This window comes from Stereum hirsutum (assembly GCF_000264905.1).
Source record: "Stereum hirsutum FP-91666 SS1 unplaced genomic scaffold STEHIscaffold_6, whole genome shotgun sequence".
Lineage (NCBI taxonomy): Eukaryota > Fungi > Basidiomycota > Agaricomycetes > Russulales > Stereaceae > Stereum > Stereum hirsutum.
In genome coordinates, this window is record NW_006763136.1 from 1050945 (window position 1) to 1067156 (window position 16212).

Consider the following 16212-nt stretch of genomic DNA (forward strand, 5'->3'; position numbering starts at 1 on the left):
GGTATATAAGGAGGGAGGAGCGCAAGCGAGCAATCCCCCCCAGAAGTTTAACGGGAATCAACAGTCTAAGAAGCAGAAATTGAAAATCTTGCTTCCTACCTACCTCACATCAGAAGTAGACTAGGAAATATATTTGTGTCACCTTATTTGCATCTGTACGAAGAAGTACTTGTGCAAATATAATCTTGTCTCAGTCAAACCAGCTTGAACATTGTTGCGCTCAACTAGGAGTGCAATATCTGTGTGAACTTGCGTCTCTAAGAGCAATCCTATATTGTCCCAACCATTAAACTCGGTCTATTCACACCCACACCACAAATAACAGAGAAAAACCACAATATCCTTAACTCAATAGGCAGTCTCTGAAGAGCCGGAAAACCGAGTACTGTCTAGGTTTGAATCATTTCTACCGCATTTCATCGCTTTGGGAACACCTCCTTCCGTCCTATGATGATTTAGGTCAACTAAACAGTACTGATATTACAGCTGTGACTCACCTATCCCAGTTTCCCAAGTCCATGAGGTTGAGATTTCCAATCACGCCGAATATGCGGACCGTCATGCGTTGAAGAGAAGGAGGACGGAGAGAAAGTTCACTGAATGGTCGTGGGACATGTACAACGTCGAACTTTCTCGTAGGATCTGTAGAGTGAGGGATCTCTTGGAGTTTTACCCATTCAAACAGAGCATCAAAGTCTCCCGGCATATACATCTCCCTGGGCATATCCGACCACTCGAGGGGTTCAGAGTTAGTACGGGCGATTTTTTGCGGATATGAATCTCTGATCAAACCGAGTGCGACGGTATCTGGTACAAGGAGTAAGTAGATGATTGTTAGTTGGTCTGTCGGGAACGGGACGGCACGCTCACCTTGTATGAATGCCATTCTTTATTTGGTGATATGTACATAGCTCTGCCAACCCGTTCTTTTATAGCTGATAGTGTAGTCAACCATTCGTTCGACAGCCACAACCAATTGTGGCAAGCCTCGCCACAACCGGGAATTGCCAAGAATGAGCCAGAGTTCTGGACGTCGGTTTTTTTTGCAATTCGTGGGCGCACCATATGGAGCGTCACTGCATCTCCGCATGGTGAAGTCCTTCGAGGGTACGTTTGTGTTGTGTGTCGACATTCAGATGTTGACCTCTCCGTACCATCGTTCCTTTGCCCTCACCACTGAGTCTGCAGCTCGACACAAGAAACGTCTGGAACCTTTGATCTCGTTCCGATACGCTGACCCGTGTTCGCCCCAAATCGGCATCCTGTCCTGCTTGACTCGACTATGCTGTACCCAGCTGCGTGCACTTTAACGCCTCTCTTCGTTGAGACTTGCGTAGCCGACATTGAAGGCTGTTCCGCTATGGTCTAGAATGTCTGCGCATTGTCTTGTTCCGGGCTTGTATCCACGCGTCCAGTGCGTCTGAAAGGCCTCTGTCTGCTGCGTCTGCTGTGTCGGTACTTGGGTGAATGAAATCACGGCTAGTACGGAAGCACGAGTACCCTCTCGTCTGGAACTGTGCTTCGCTCGAATCACGCCCCAAATTATGTCGTCTGCATTGACTTGACGATCCACTGGCTGATGTTCAATGACAAGTCCGTCTCTACTAGGTAGCTGCATTCCTATAAATATTAAAGTCGCAGTGGTATCCTATCTCATTATATCTGTATGCCTCCCAAGCGACCCCTCTCATCCATTATCAACGAACGTCAACAACTGTCTTCCGAAGGAACGTCCTCGAAAAAGACAAGGTGATCCCGTTTTATAGCACGCAACTCATATTGTTCCACTCACTCTATGATAGAAACTCTACGAAGGCCCTCCAGGAAATCATAACGTGGGTATTTGGCGATTCGTCCAGTTTGTGTCTTCACTGACATTGTACGGTATAGCGACGATGCTCCCCTTAGCCCTGCTCCTGATAGCCCAGCAGGTTCAGTCGACGCTCCGAGGTCTGTGCAGTCCTTGTGTCCCGTCTTTCTTCACTTAATGATGTGCGATACATGTCTAAAACAGGAGTGAGCACGGCAATCTCTCCGCAACGTGAGTTTTTTTGTATGAGTCAAATCGTCAATGATGCTGATAGGACATATTTCTCAGTGTATCCGGCAGCGGGGACTCCCGATCTGAGGACAGTAACCAGCGCAGTGAACCATCGACAACAAAGTAAGTTCTGTTTTCGGCTGTATGTGTATAATCTACGTCATGGCTAACTCGTCTATTTCGAAGCTCGCCAGCCAAAGATAACTCCCGAGCGCAAAATAATGTTTCCGGCGAGGGGAACTCGGCATCAGGTTCAAGAGAGCCCGAGCGCGCGGCACCATTGTCAAACACTTCCCCAAATAATGAACCCCCAACGCATGCCGGGACTTCTGCCGCTCAGCGACAGTCGCTATCCAGTGATACTCTCAACCCCGATGGTACCGAACAGGACGACCCAACATTTGACCCTTCAACGTCTGCTTCGGATCCCGCTACGTTAGAGGAAATAATCACTTCATATGAAGTACCCGAGCACTTCAACGAGACCCTTCAACGGTGAGTATAGAATTTCACGTCTGATTCGTACGTCGACTAATGCCCTGGCGTCGCAGACGAGTCAGAGCCTTGCTTCTCTACCGCAATCAAGGAGATAGCCTCTTCTCTTTGTCGTACCTTCCTTGGACGCAAGTCTGTTGGGGATCCTGGGAGAATGGAACCGCCAACAGACTTTGCATTCGAGGTCAAGAGTCCACCGCGATCACAGTCTGGCTGATAGGACACCTCAATCGACTCCATATGTTTGAGGACGACGGATCTTTCAAGCACAAGGTTTCTATTTCTGTAACTCTGTTAACGAATCATATGCTACGCTCGGGGTTCAAAGTCTTGACGGAGCTCTCCAAGCCGCCCGAACGTGAGTTCAGTACGAACTCGAACTTTTTCGAAACTAACATTTCTCTCTCAGCCGTGGATACGAGTTTTCGGCGTATCAACGCCTCGCGTTGGTTGACATCACGTAGGCCTGGACAACGAGAAATTCATGTGCGTCTACTGCCTACACTCTTTGCTGTTGCGTCCTTAGACGTCTCCAACTTCTTCTGCGAGTGCTGATATTCTGTCTGTCTTCGATGTCAGGTGGACGCCTTCCACGAATGCTACGATGCCACTCGGCGATATCAGACGAAGACCTTGATGCCTCATAAAGATGTCGAAGACTTAAAGGAGGGCGATCTGGTCCTCGTCGAAGCTCAGATATCCCGGTTCAGTACGTCGACAGATTACAGAAGTCGACCACAGGCAAAGGACAAGGCCAAAGCTCGGAATAGAGGGTTCGTTGAATGGAAGGCTATGTTCGAGCTGTCGTCTGTTTCCCTCCTCAGAGAGCGCCCAGACATTGCTGAGCAACCGTCACGAGTTATCTCGTCTGTCACTCACTTTACGGGGTCGATTTAGGCTCTTCATTTTTTTTGCCACTGCTACATATTTTTTTCTTTATACCTCTTCGAAAAACCACAAAAAAATTAGCACCATTTGTATAACATGCTCACATATAAAAAAAACTCCCCAAAAAAAAGCTCTTTGATAATACCTCGTATATCGTTCAAGTTGGAGGAGATCACGCCACCAAAACATCTGCGCCACTTAAAGACCACGCGTGCGAAAACTCTACATATTTGCCTATCTTCGGCTACATCCGATTTATCTCTATCTCTTCTACCATGAACACACCGACTCTACCTGTGGTAAGAAATAGACTAATCGATATTTACATAAACTCATGGGATTTTTAGGATGTGCTGGACCGCATGACCAAAGCTCTAGTAGCTTTGGACGCCAGACTGTCTGGGTTAACTTCTGCTGTGGATAGTATGCGCGACAGCTTTGACGACATGAAGCAGGAGATGCGCTCCTATCTGGCGGGACCTTCTGGCTGGCCTGCAGTAGAACGTCCGTCTCAGTCGACAACTACTCATCGTTCTCGCTCAGAGGATGAACCTCCCCAGGTTTGTTGCGAGGTCACTTCCTTCACGGTCAAAGACTCACATGTCTCTATAGTCGTTTCTATTACACCCTTCGATTTGGGCCGCGTCCGGATCCGGGGATACAACTACACCTCAGTCACGAGAAAGTGGTCATCGAAGGTAACATTGATGTTCATTAGGTGTCGTACAAGGTTATACTAACGGACATGCACAGTTTAAACTCACGCTCTAATTCGATACCAGCGAAACAACCCGGCGACGAATACAGAGCGACATTTCCCGTGCCCTCTGCAGCGGTGGCGTGTGTTCCATGTAGGACACGAAAATGCAAATGTATTGGCGCATCCCCGATCACCGGGGAGACATGCATGTAAGTGTTTCGGACTATAAGACCTAGTGTTCCGCACTGAACCGTCGTAGTTCATGCTATACCAGAGGGATCGAATGCTCGTACGCGACGTCAGATCGCCTTCAAGTTCCGCGCAATTCAAAAAAGTACCATGGTGCTGGATCCGATTCTGTGCTGTGAACGAACTCTCCACCCTTTTTCTTGTGACATACCCTGTTTCGATCATCTAGACCGTCCATTTGATAACTTTTTCTTGATAGGCAAATCTAGAACCGCCACCTTTCCTTCACTACTTAACTCCTTCCTTTGGCCATTGTCACAATATGCACGAACCTACCGACGCAGAGATCGCCACTGCACTATTATCTATTATCTCGGTCTGGAGAGAACGAAAGAATTTCCTACATTTCCTCCATTATTGGGTAAAATTGCAACATCCTTTGTGGCGTTTCACTTTCAAGGTTAGTAAATCATATGTATTTCAATGCGTTTGCTGATATCTCGCTGCAGAGATTGGCATCTGTTTACGCTACCCTACAACACGACCTCGTTCCTCCCGACCCAATGTACACGCCTCAGTGGTCCGGCGTTATCATTCATCCGGATGGATTCGACCTTTCACCTCTGAAGGACCCAGAATCGCTCATAGGCCATCTCGATCTGTGCCTCGTCGAGTTCGACCAGGACGGCGCAGTAACGAAACAATCATTAGCAGATTTGATTGGTAGTGCGGGTGCTACGTGCTTCACCAACGCGTACGACCGAGACTCTCGTATCGATGACTGGTATTACGCGTTCTATGCGGACATGTCAGACACTACTAGTCCTCCGAACCCTATCGCAGATATTGTGAAGCCTGCTTCAGACCCTCCTATCAGAGGCCGCGTCTTAGTTGTTCTAAACGGACCTGAAGATGGGACGTGGGAGCTGACGCAGAGGATTAGCGAGGTCGTACTGGGAAGGACATTATGGTGGTATCGGATGTCAGGAAACACGGTATGGGATGTATTCGGAGAGAGGGAGCTGCGACGTTATGTCAGGACGATGGTGTAAATGGTCGGTAGATATTCATATTGCATCTCCGCCGATTGCTCATTGCTACTTTTCTAGACGTTTGCAATTGCGTGCTCTTGTATGTATTGTGTAGTGCGAATAATCCCCGCTCAATTATATCTCTTTCCACACTTCCGCAGCTGAAGAATCTCCTTTGGCTTGTAAGCTGACCAGTCTAAGTATGTCAAGGCATTGTCTTCAGGCCGAGAACCGCCATTTGCAAACGACTGCATGAAGACAATTAGTTAGCGTGCGCATCTATGGACAGGCCCAGACCTTTGGTTGTTCCGAGGTAGGACATGATCCCAATTCCAATATTCGCTGTAATGGCGACGACTACGCAATTGAATGTACCCTGATTTTCGGCACCGCTTTCTGGCTAATACCTTGCTGAAGTATATAAGCTTCGAACGCCCATCTCTAACATGCATCCTCAACACAACACCCATGTCTACTATTCCCTGTATGCATCTTTTTTGTGTAGACTTTTTAATGATCTGACACGTCGATCACTCTTTAGGGAGAACCTCAACAACCGTCTTTCGACGCGTGCATATCCCCAAAGATGCTTCGGATCAATATGATGCACTATCAAGCCATAGGAGCTACGTTCCGATATACAAGACAGAACTATTACATTGGCTACGGGTAATTTCTGCATCGTGTAACACCCGCGAAATCCTCAACTACCCTTTCAATGTTGTGTATGGCTACTCGTTGAATCTGCCATCTCCGAGGCGAGTAGAGATAAGAGTACAAGGTGTGCTAGAGCTGGGCGCCATGGCCACCAAAGTTCGTGTATCGTATGTATGGTTCTCCTATGGAGTGTGAATTTGCCGCTCACCTTCGCTATACAGAAGAACTACATCCCTCGGATCGGATCTAGTACGATGGATGCAACTTGGATATGGTCGTCCCAAATATCGCGAGCGCTTTGAGGCCCAAATCAAAGCGTTGAGACGCATCGCAGATACTTGTAAGGTACAAATAGGCTTGTCTCCTTCAACATTGCCTCTGCCACGCTCGCTCTACCTTCGTCGTCGGGAGGATACGCCGGTAGTAAGTGTTTGCTTCTTCATCAATGTGTCGGCTCACGATGTAACTCCTTATCTAGCGACTAGAGGTCCCTGATCTCGAAATATTCGATCTCAACGAGGACACCGGTGTACTCGAGAATATCGAAGGTCATCACTTGAACGTAGGGGATTTACTCGACGTCAATGTCCATGTAGAGCCCACGGTATATCGCGGTGATGACTCAGTACCCCGTACCGTGATATACTTCTCTTTCGACAGAGTAGTAAGAGTAGCTAAGACGACAGGACCTGTGAGCATGTTTAAGATACAACTTTCGGAGACATTGACTTTACCACTCTTCCTAGCGTACCCGGAGCACCGATAGACCCATTCATAACTTTCCTCACGACTATGACATACGTTATTCGGAGAGTCAGATGCTGGGTCACACTGTAGTGAGACGCATCGACCGATATTCATCAGCCGAAGAAAGTGTGTTGCTCCTTACTACAGTTGTCGTTCGCTTACTGAATGCGAGGTGTCTATTTCAAGGACGTCTACTGGACGAATTGAACCTGGATTGGGATAAATTCTATGCAGAGCAGGATTCTGAACCATGGATATAAGATCCGGATGTTTTGTACTTCACACTCACGGATCAATATAATAAACACCCACTCACTATACATGACATTGATTTGCCCACTGCGGGCCACTGTGGCGACGATGAAACACATTGTTATTATCCCTCTCGGCAGTTGCCGTACCCGTGTCCCGGCGCGATGCAGCAACTCTGGTCTTCAATACCCTGTGATGTATACGCGAAACCTCGTTCTGGTATAGAGGTACAAGTCATTTACTGCGCCGCTCTGGACTAATAAAGGATGAGTCTCGACTCCAGAGAATGTCTTCCGTCTCTAAGTGTGCTGTGCAATGGCGAACTTGTATGACCTGCTCATATATATTTACGAGCGCGTCATGATCCTTCTTGACTGCAACATGCGACTACTAGATCTACCCCTCGAGCTGCTTATACATATTCTTTCTGCATTGACGCTAACCGACATGCGGGTCCTTATGCTCGTCAACACTGGGTGGCGTCACTTGATACAGCGATTTCTTTCTCGCAAACTCAACGTAGGCCTACGCCCCTTCGTCGGGGATCCAGATTTGCTACGGAATATACTTCGAACATCACACTCTGTCATCTCTGGATCCTTCGCCATTGACTTTGGATTCCACGGCACCATATGTCCCTCGATTCAAGTAGACGACCTTGATATATACTGTGGAGTCGCCAATGCCATAACAGTTATCGACCATCTGTGCCGCAATGAAGGATACCTCGCGCTCCCTATGACATCCCTTCCTTGCACACATTGGATAGGTGACCATGACTCTGGGATTGCATCGGTAGTTCGGATGTTACATCCTCGAGGCACAAAAGTGGATGTCATATGCAGTACAAGGATCTCTGCCTTGCATCCCATCGCATACTCCTGGAGTACACTTGCGATGTCATTCTTGACCGCGGACGGCTTTTGCTCCGCCTACTATTCCTTGGCACTGAAGGGGATTGGGTGTCTTAACCCATCGCGGCAAAACACGATCCCCTTGAAATCGCGCGTCAAGAAGTATAAAAGAATGGGGTTCCGTATCGTCGATTTCGATGACCGTGAAGTGCGATCGTATATGTTCTCTCGCACGTAGTGTATCTGTGCTGATTTGCTCCGCCAGGTGTACTCCCACCATACTTATTCTTCAGCTCTTCCGGAGGCGGCCTTGCCATCACCTCAAAAGCCGGAAGTACGTGGCACTTTCAATAATGATATCTCATATTTGCTTTATCTAACTCTACAATGCAGAACGCACTGACTGTATGGAATTGCCCCCATGTGCCTCGTCGGTTCAGCGATGTAGGATCCTTTCGTATGCACTTCGGAATTCCCTCAGCGACGACGGAAGAACACGCCTTATTCCCTTTCGAGGAGCCTGAATGGACTATGGGTGGCGCAGAATGTGGCGGCGCTTGTAGACGGAGATCACGAAGTTTAGTGAAGCCCATAACAGCGTATTTGTGATTGGATTGAGTGGGTATTCTTCTCCGTCTTTTTCTCTCTTACAGCTGGTGCACATTGTTGACTTAGAGAAAGCTAGACTCTACAAACCGAACATGCACAGGAAATTCGACGCCTTGGCAGTATCATATGCAGGCTGTGCAGAACCCTCATTTCGCGATGTCTTACGGGTATTCATATAGATAAATATCCAATCACTTAAAGTAAGTACTCCAAACTCTAGATCACTCCATTTAGACGCTAGGTCTAGACGACACTAAAGTCTTATTTGAAATTGACACTCATGCGCTTTTTGGGACGCATTCTAGGTCTTCTCTTTGCTGTAGTGGTCTTAAGCATTCAACGACGGATCCTGGGATGGGCATAACATCTTATGTCCCTCATTCGCTGTATGATCCAATCGTAACCGTTTTCCGAATTACGCTGATTTTGCTACCATTCGTCGCAGGGAAAGATACGTCTACGCTTTTACGAGCCGAGCGGACTGGCAAGACGTCCGCTTGGAACGAGAAAGACCCTGCGTCGTTCGTCCCTCAAGGAAGCCAAGAGCTGATGCAGTGGCTAAGGGTGGTCTCTACGGCGGATCCTTCTTCTTGGCCATTGAACTATCCATTTCGTGTTGTTTACGCCCATCTACTACCTTGTTTTTCTCCGCCTTCCGTTGAAGTACGTATCCAAGGCGTGATAGAAGATGGATCAGTCAAGCGAGGTGTTTGGGTGCAGTAAGTAGTTTTTATTTTTCTATTGTCCCAAATACGCTCACTGTTTGTGTATAGGCGACCAAAGGTCTTTGGCCAGGAGAGTATCCGGTGGCTCAGGCTCGGCTACGGGAAAGCCGAGCACCAAGAACGATTTCAGACCCAGCTGAGAACGTTGCGGTCTATCGCGGATACATGCAAGAGACAACTTAGCTTGCCTCCATCGACTTTACCTCTTCCTACATCTATCTGTCTTCGGCGTAGGACACCGGAATTTGTCGGTGTCGTTATCATGTCTTATTTTACTGTGTCTAACATGATATACTCCATCAGGGCGACTCTATGACCGCACCGATAGTCAATGAAATCAATGGGAAAACTGGTGTTCTCGAAAAACGTTCACTTAACGACCTTCGAGTGGGTGACATGCTTGACATCAACGTAGATGTCGAGGTGGCCGTCTATAGGGCAGAGGACTCTGTTCCTCGAACTGCGGTATATTTTTCCTTCGACAGACTTGTGAGAGTAGCACGAGCTACAGGACTGGTCGGTTTCCTTTCGCCTAATCACCACAGCTGTGTCTCTTACTTCCATTATCATAGAATCGGAGCCGTAAACTCGGTAAACTAATTTCGCACGACCTCCTTGACTTTCGTTACGTGGAGAAGGACACGATAGGACATACCATGGTGGAGCCTATCGACCAACCGTTGACTCCTGATGAAAGTATGTCAGCACCTCCTCATTGCTATTATTACTCTGCCTGATTGTCGAAGACTCTCCTTGAAGGTCTTCTCGTGAAATCACTGAATATGAAGTGGAAGCAAAAGCAAATGTCTCCAGCTTAACTTTCAGATTGTATATATATATATCCACATTAGACTCGTTTGTTAAATACTTAGATGAATACAACCTCCTCTCACATAATACAGTAGCAATGACGAAAAAGCATGTTACTTTTGTTTCTGAGTCAGTTCTGCCACTGTGGCGCATCTTATCTTATCATGGTTATCAGATCGAACCGCGTTCCGCCTTCGGCCACTTAGCTCACTCTGTCTACTTACTCTCCCTCTTGCTGAAGGCTTTGTTTTGGCTCTCTGTTGTGTCTGGGTTCCCTGTGCAATATATGCGTGCTCTAGGCTAAGGACGGTCCACGGTAGCTCTAGAAGGCATGGTGAGCCTCGATCTAGACGAGAGGTCGTTTCGTGACAATGTTGAACTGGAAGACTCGCACCCCAAAAATGGTCTATAAAGCTAGCTTGGTGATACCATGGTTCGAGTGACAATCTCATCATGCCTCTACTCGAACTACCTACCGAGATCCACATACAAGTACTTTCGACTCTGTCGCTGGCAGACATGCGCGTCATGATGCTCGTCAGTGCTGGGTGGCACCACTTAATAAAGACCTTCCTTACTCGCAAACTCCATATCGGTCTCCTTCCATACGTCGACGACCCTCCAGCCTTCCAAGACACCATGCGTCGGACACACTCCGTTATCTCTGGATCCTTCGCGCTCGACTTCGCGCTACACGGTACTACACGCCCACCCTTCGCCGTTTCCGACCTTGACGTCTATTGTGGTGTCGCCAATGCCATAACAGTCATCGAATATCTCCGCCACAAGGAGAGTTACTTAGCTATTCCACTCGCATTTTTACCTTGCGTGCACTGGATCGACGATTACGACGGTGGGATCGCGACTGTTGTTCGTATGCTGCATCCACGAGGCTCCAAGATCGATATCATATGCAGCTCCAGAATTTCTGCTCTACATCCTCTCAGTTATTTCTGGAGCACGGCGGTGATGTCGTTCTTGACAGCAGATGGTTTTTGCTCTGCCTACCACTCCCTCACCGAGCGAGGCATCTCATGTATCAATCCGTCTCGGGAAGTCACTCCCCGCGTCAAGCGGTGCATCAAAAAGTACGAAATGAGGGGTTTCCTTATCGATGACTTCGGCATAAATCAGGTGAGAGTAGAGTCTAATGCGAAAAAGAAATTCTAACTGATACGTCCCCAGACTGCTCCACACACCACTCATGTTCTTGACACGGACGATGCTTGTGCAACGCCACCGCAGAATGTAAGTCTGCACTCATGTTTTTTTGTGTTTGTTTGTTGGCGCTATCTCACTATTTGGAATAGAATGACGACTATCAATGGAACTGTCCTCATGTCACACGACGATTTAGTGATGCTGGCTCCCTGCACCTATCTTTCGGGATGCAGTTGGGTGCTACTTCATCTTCATTGCCGTTCCCTTTCGAGGAGCCAGAATGGATCATGGGGGGTAAAAAGTGTGCCGGATGTGAAAGGATATCGGGTGGTGGTGTACTGCCCTACGCGCCTCACTTTTGAGCCATGATTGTTTTCGTTCGTTGTTCGTCCGTCCGTCCGTCACTCTCTGTTTCTTGAAACCCCCACTCACCCGAATTCTGTAAAACCAGTATTATTCTTTGATATTATATGAATGTACAACATGATTGTTCTAGACCTTGTTTCGAGCTAGATCAGTCTGGTTCACCCTCAAACGATTCCAGGGTGTAGTCCAAGGTTTGTTTGGTCCGGGCGATACATAGCCACATATATATACGGTACGATCTCCAACGATTAGGTCCCATATGCACCATGTCAACGCTTGTCTGTATGTTATGTTGGTGAACTTCGCGTTGGTCTGATGTCAAATTGATCTTGCTTTGTTCTAGATCGAGGACTATGTACCCTTCTCCGCCGTTACGATCCTCCCCTTCGTGTAGTTCAAGTTCGCGCGCGTCACCCAGAAAGGCGCACGGTTCCGGACACGTCGATCGGCATCAACCACTTCATTCGCGTCATTTCGGCTCTGGATGATGTGGATGAACTCGAATACCCCTTCCATGTCGTGTATAGCTCTCTTCATCCGGTACCAATGCAGTTCAACATGCGCGTCCAGGGTGTATTCATTGACGGAGATCTGACACCTTACGGGAACTGGGCATAGTTAGTGACTCCCTCGTGACATCGCAGTTCATAAACTAACTTTCCGCATCAGTAATGGAGAAATAGGGCCAGACCCTCTTCAGTGGATGCAATTGTACTGGGGATACAGCGCCTTCAAAGAGCAATTTGAGGCCCAGAACGCTCATCTTAGAGCCGTCGTGGATGCCTGCTTCAGCCAAGTAGGACTGCCCGCTCCTCAAGCCGAGACCCCTCCCCTCCTGTGTCTTCGACGAAGGATCTTTCGCACTGTAAGACCATACATCTCTAACCACAGGAATGATCGCTGGGCTAATATCGTCTTGCAGTTGGCGGATGCTCAAGTTGGTTACGCTCTGCGGTTTGATGAACTTCGTCCGGACGGTACCCTCTTGAGGTGTGGCCCGAACGACATCTATCCAGGTGATGTAGTTGAAGCTCTGGTCACGGTGGATATCGCTGTCACACGGGCTGAAGACACCATCCCCCGAACTTCAGTCTACCTGAGTTTTAATAGAGTCACTGTCATCGCGACTGAACAAGATATGTGGACAGTACGTGTCGCAAACACATTTCCAATACCCTTCCACGCACGCTAACACAATATGCTAGCTCACGGGGGAGAAGTACGAGAGACCGGACAGGGATAGTCGTCTAGATTTCTACACAGCAGGCAATATGGGCTGGAGTGGCCCATATGCTCCCGCCATAGATCCTTGAGAAAGAGGGTGCACAGCATGGGATGCAAAGTAGGGCCAAGCGGAACCGCAACTCCACACCCTCGTTCTTGTTCTAGCTCTCCGTACGGAGCATGCTCCTTGTCGTATAAGAACTGTCCCGAACATACATCAAGTAGTCAGTATACAACTTCACTTCACCGTTTTACGTGCCCACTGTCAAGCGCCACACTTATCCATGTCTACCGCTCTCGAGAGGCTCCGTGCTTTAGTGGGTTTGATCATAGCGTTGATGGGATATAGGGCTGATTTGAATGTATAGCGCCGATCTCGTCTTCATACCCGCGACGCTTCGCCACGCCTCCTGCATCAACGCCCTCCTACTCCTTTCCCAACTAGTCCGGTTTCCCCCCTTCCTGGCTTAACTCGTTCCCCGGATCTAGTTCCATCTACACATTGTTCTTCGCCAACGGGATACTACAGACCTCCAACACCTTATCCGTCCGACGATTGCGCCTCGAGTATGACGTTCGCTCGTCCACCAACTCCCTTCCCAACCGAACCGTTCACACCCACTCCCTTGTCTCGCTATCACACGTATGACCTCACCCCTGCTCGCTGGAATGGAGGCTACCGGACCACTGTCAGTCTTATTCGACATCGTGTCTTATGTTCGCGTAACTGATACGAGCCTTGTGTAGTCTACGCGGGAGCTTCTCGTACCCAAGCGAGTCTCTCGCTCGTCAGGAGACATAACATTGAGTTCCGACGATGGGACAGATGAATCTGTGAGTTCATCGTGTCTACTCCGGGTTAGGTCAACTGTTGAACAATATTACCAGGACTCCACCGTTTTAGAATCTTCTGGCCCGTCAAGCACTTCCTCCGGCGTCGCTACGGGGCTTATCGCGCACCGCGACAACATACAGGAACACCCCATGCCCGTTGAAGACGCGACATTGCCTACCGCCATAAACGCTGATAGGTTAGGTCCAGGTGGGGGAGATGATAAGAGCGGTCGAAGCTCAGAAGGTGATGATAACATAGACAGCGTGGCTCAGGGTTCATCTTCTTCGTCTTCTTCTTTGGACGAAGAAGACATAGGAGTCCATTGGGTTAATGGCCACAAGGAGTACGAAGTGGAAAGAATTCTTGCTCATCGTATTTTTCCAGAGGCCACATATTTTCTGGTGAGATGGGCTGGATACTCGTACCACGATGATCTTTGGCTTCCGGCCAGCGACCTTAGACACGCACGACAGATTCTTAGAGAGTACAAGGATGCGGCCGGTCTCGATTGATACCGCTGCCTTTCCAATTTCTTCATAGCTTATCTCTTTTTTTGACACCCCCACTCATCGATATTCTCAATGTATACCTACGCTACTATCGGAAATCCACAAAAAAAATGATTCTTTCATCCCGACTGAGCGTGCATCGGGCTCGGGCCACGATGGGTATGCGAGTTTCGATCGGTTCCGATAGGTTGGTCGGATAAATTCGTATCTCTAGCTACTTTATTTCTCGCTTATGGGCAGCACAGGGCAGGAACCATATGGCACTCGCTTGAATCGGTACCCCTCCTAATCGAAGAAAACGTACCGAGAGACTAGCCAAATACTCTGTTGAGGCGATGAGGCGAATGGCATCACTTTGCTCCCTTTCCAGCTCAGTGATGCAAGAGCAAAGTATTTGCAGTGAATGTTTTGTCCAACCATGCATGTCTGTGTCGCAGAAGAAGGGCTAGAGCTCCCATTCATTCATTTTGAACAGTGACCGTGCTTGGTGCGACTGCGTGTTGGTGTGCTACCGCGGGAGAGCTTCCGAAGATGCTTCCGCTCCGCGGCTGCCCGCTGAATGGCGCCACGCATCTTGCCGCTGACAGAGTATCGTCCTTTTGAATCTCCGCCACTTGTCCGCCACCCCAAATTTATTCACATCGAAAGCTCTGCACAAACATCGACAATCGAGATCATGTTGGCAGACTTGTTAAATGCTGGCTGGTAGACGAACCTTGAGGTGCGCTCTCCCCAAGTCTCAAGTTCGCTGTAGTTTCGATGGCTTTGAAGACTCCTCTCGAGCACTGGCAGTCCTCTCTGGGCGTCCTTCCCTCATTCTCTTCCGATACTCAGCTTAAGCTCTCGTACACCACTATTTCTACTATGTTAACGACACTATCACACACTGTTACTCTCCAAGACCGTGAACTATCCGTTACCAAACGCGACGCGGCTCGCGCTCTGACTCAGGCGACTCAGGTCCATTTCCAGCAGTTTGCGGAGCAGGGCGCGCGTAACGCCGCCCTAGAGAGGCAGGTCAAAGACTGTCACGACCTGGTAGTCGGTCTCCTCAATCTCGCAACTGGGCTCTGTCATAACATGAGTACGTACTCGAACTCTTTGACCTAGCTTGGAGGTAGGCTGACCGACTCCGCAGACGGTACATCGTCGTATAGCCTCCATATCCGAGTTGTGATTACTCATCGCACCTGTAGACTCGGTCCGTGGTGATGTTGAGATGTACATCGCCAAATGGGCTGTATACAGCACTCGCTTTCCGGAAACGGTGATGGTGCGACCCATTTGTTTCCAAGTTATCTTCCATCGCCACTAAACAACGGTATTGTAGACCTCCGAGCAGCAGCTTAACTGGATCCGAGATCAGCCTAATGTATCCATCTTAGCGGTGGTAGACCGGTCTGGTATGCATTGCCCACGATCGTATCCGTGTCTCTTGCTGATCGTTCTTTTAGACGGCACTTCCAAAAACGAATCGTCTTTTTCAGGATCGGACGGTAACGCTGCGGGTAAGTACTGCTCATACACGCCGTTGTATTCTGTCTAACGATATATCAGAGGGTGTTATCACTTTGGAGTCCTGGCCCTCCCTTTCGCTCTCGGGAGAAAGTACGTCGCCATGTATCTGCCCTTCGTCTGCCTATTCTTACTTTCCTTTCCGCCGCCAGTCGTCCGACCAAACTCTCTGTGAGATCTCGAAGCGCTAGCGTTTTCGCCGAGAGCATAGATACGCATTCAGTCATGATTTCGTTTACGCACTGACGACCTCACGTTAATCCTTCTCTTCTCACCTCTCAAAACCATAAACAAAACGAAAAACCCTAAAAAAAACCCCGCTAATGTATACCATACACAGTTTTGATCTTATACACTCTATCTATACCTCATCGAAAAAGATATCGTTCGTTTCTCTTCCATCGACCCGTCCGGCCTGAGGCGAGCCCGTGAATCGGATGTGAGAGCCAAGAGCAGGGGCTGCACTTCGAAGTCCAGACTAACTTTCGAAAACGATCTCGGGTCAATTATTCATCATCCTTGGCTTCAGGAAGATAGAAACGAATCTAAGAGTGAGATGCGATTTTCAAACCGAGCAAGGTTCCATTTGCTACCTGTATTGCCT

The 16212-nt window shown here is 48.6% G+C and overlaps 6 protein-coding genes across 6 annotated transcripts; 5 read left to right on the forward strand and 1 right to left on the reverse strand.

The window, feature by feature from the left end:
• Positions 1-348: 348 nt before the first annotated feature.
• On the reverse strand, positions 349-886 carry STEHIDRAFT_156285 (uncharacterized protein; the record flags this gene model as incomplete). Its single annotated transcript, XM_007303512.1, has 3 exons — positions 349-445; positions 498-807; positions 871-886. The coding sequence occupies 3 exons, from the start codon at positions 884-886 to the stop codon at positions 349-351; spliced, it is 423 nt and encodes a 140-aa protein (XP_007303574.1).
• Positions 887-1666: 780 nt separating this feature from the next.
• STEHIDRAFT_156286 (uncharacterized protein) lies at positions 1667-3433 on the forward strand (the record flags this gene model as incomplete). Its single annotated transcript, XM_007303513.1, has 9 exons — positions 1667-1749; positions 1803-1835; positions 1891-1950; positions 2015-2041; positions 2099-2164; positions 2228-2536; positions 2593-2894; positions 2946-3022; positions 3116-3433. The coding sequence occupies 9 exons, from the start codon at positions 1667-1669 to the stop codon at positions 3431-3433; spliced, it is 1275 nt and encodes a 424-aa protein (XP_007303575.1).
• Positions 3434-3699: 266 nt separating this feature from the next.
• On the forward strand, positions 3700-6679 carry STEHIDRAFT_156287 (uncharacterized protein; the record flags this gene model as incomplete). Its single annotated transcript, XM_007303514.1, has 9 exons — positions 3700-3723; positions 3772-3984; positions 4823-5359; positions 5423-5444; positions 5506-5526; positions 5886-6168; positions 6223-6424; positions 6480-6605; positions 6662-6679. 9 exons carry the CDS (start codon positions 3700-3702, stop codon positions 6677-6679), a joined length of 1446 nt encoding a protein of 481 aa, XP_007303576.1.
• A 1218-nt stretch (positions 6680-7897) lies between these two features.
• Positions 7898-10006, forward strand: STEHIDRAFT_156288 (uncharacterized protein; the record flags this gene model as incomplete). The annotated part of the gene is made up of 8 exons (XM_007303515.1): positions 7898-8062; positions 8120-8188; positions 8248-8311; positions 8909-9182; positions 9237-9435; positions 9492-9653; positions 9761-9884; positions 9948-10006. 8 exons carry the CDS (start codon positions 7898-7900, stop codon positions 10004-10006), a joined length of 1116 nt encoding a protein of 371 aa, XP_007303577.1.
• Positions 10007-10451: 445 nt separating this feature from the next.
• STEHIDRAFT_156289 (uncharacterized protein) lies at positions 10452-11521 on the forward strand (the record flags this gene model as incomplete). Its single annotated transcript, XM_007303516.1, has 3 exons — positions 10452-11132; positions 11184-11246; positions 11309-11521. 3 exons carry the CDS (start codon positions 10452-10454, stop codon positions 11519-11521), a joined length of 957 nt encoding a protein of 318 aa, XP_007303578.1.
• A 270-nt stretch (positions 11522-11791) lies between these two features.
• Positions 11792-12838, forward strand: STEHIDRAFT_156290 (uncharacterized protein; the record flags this gene model as incomplete). Its single annotated transcript, XM_007303517.1, has 5 exons — positions 11792-11807; positions 11869-12142; positions 12195-12390; positions 12448-12672; positions 12731-12838. The coding sequence occupies 5 exons, from the start codon at positions 11792-11794 to the stop codon at positions 12836-12838; spliced, it is 819 nt and encodes a 272-aa protein (XP_007303579.1).
• Positions 12839-16212: the final 3374 nt, after the last annotated feature.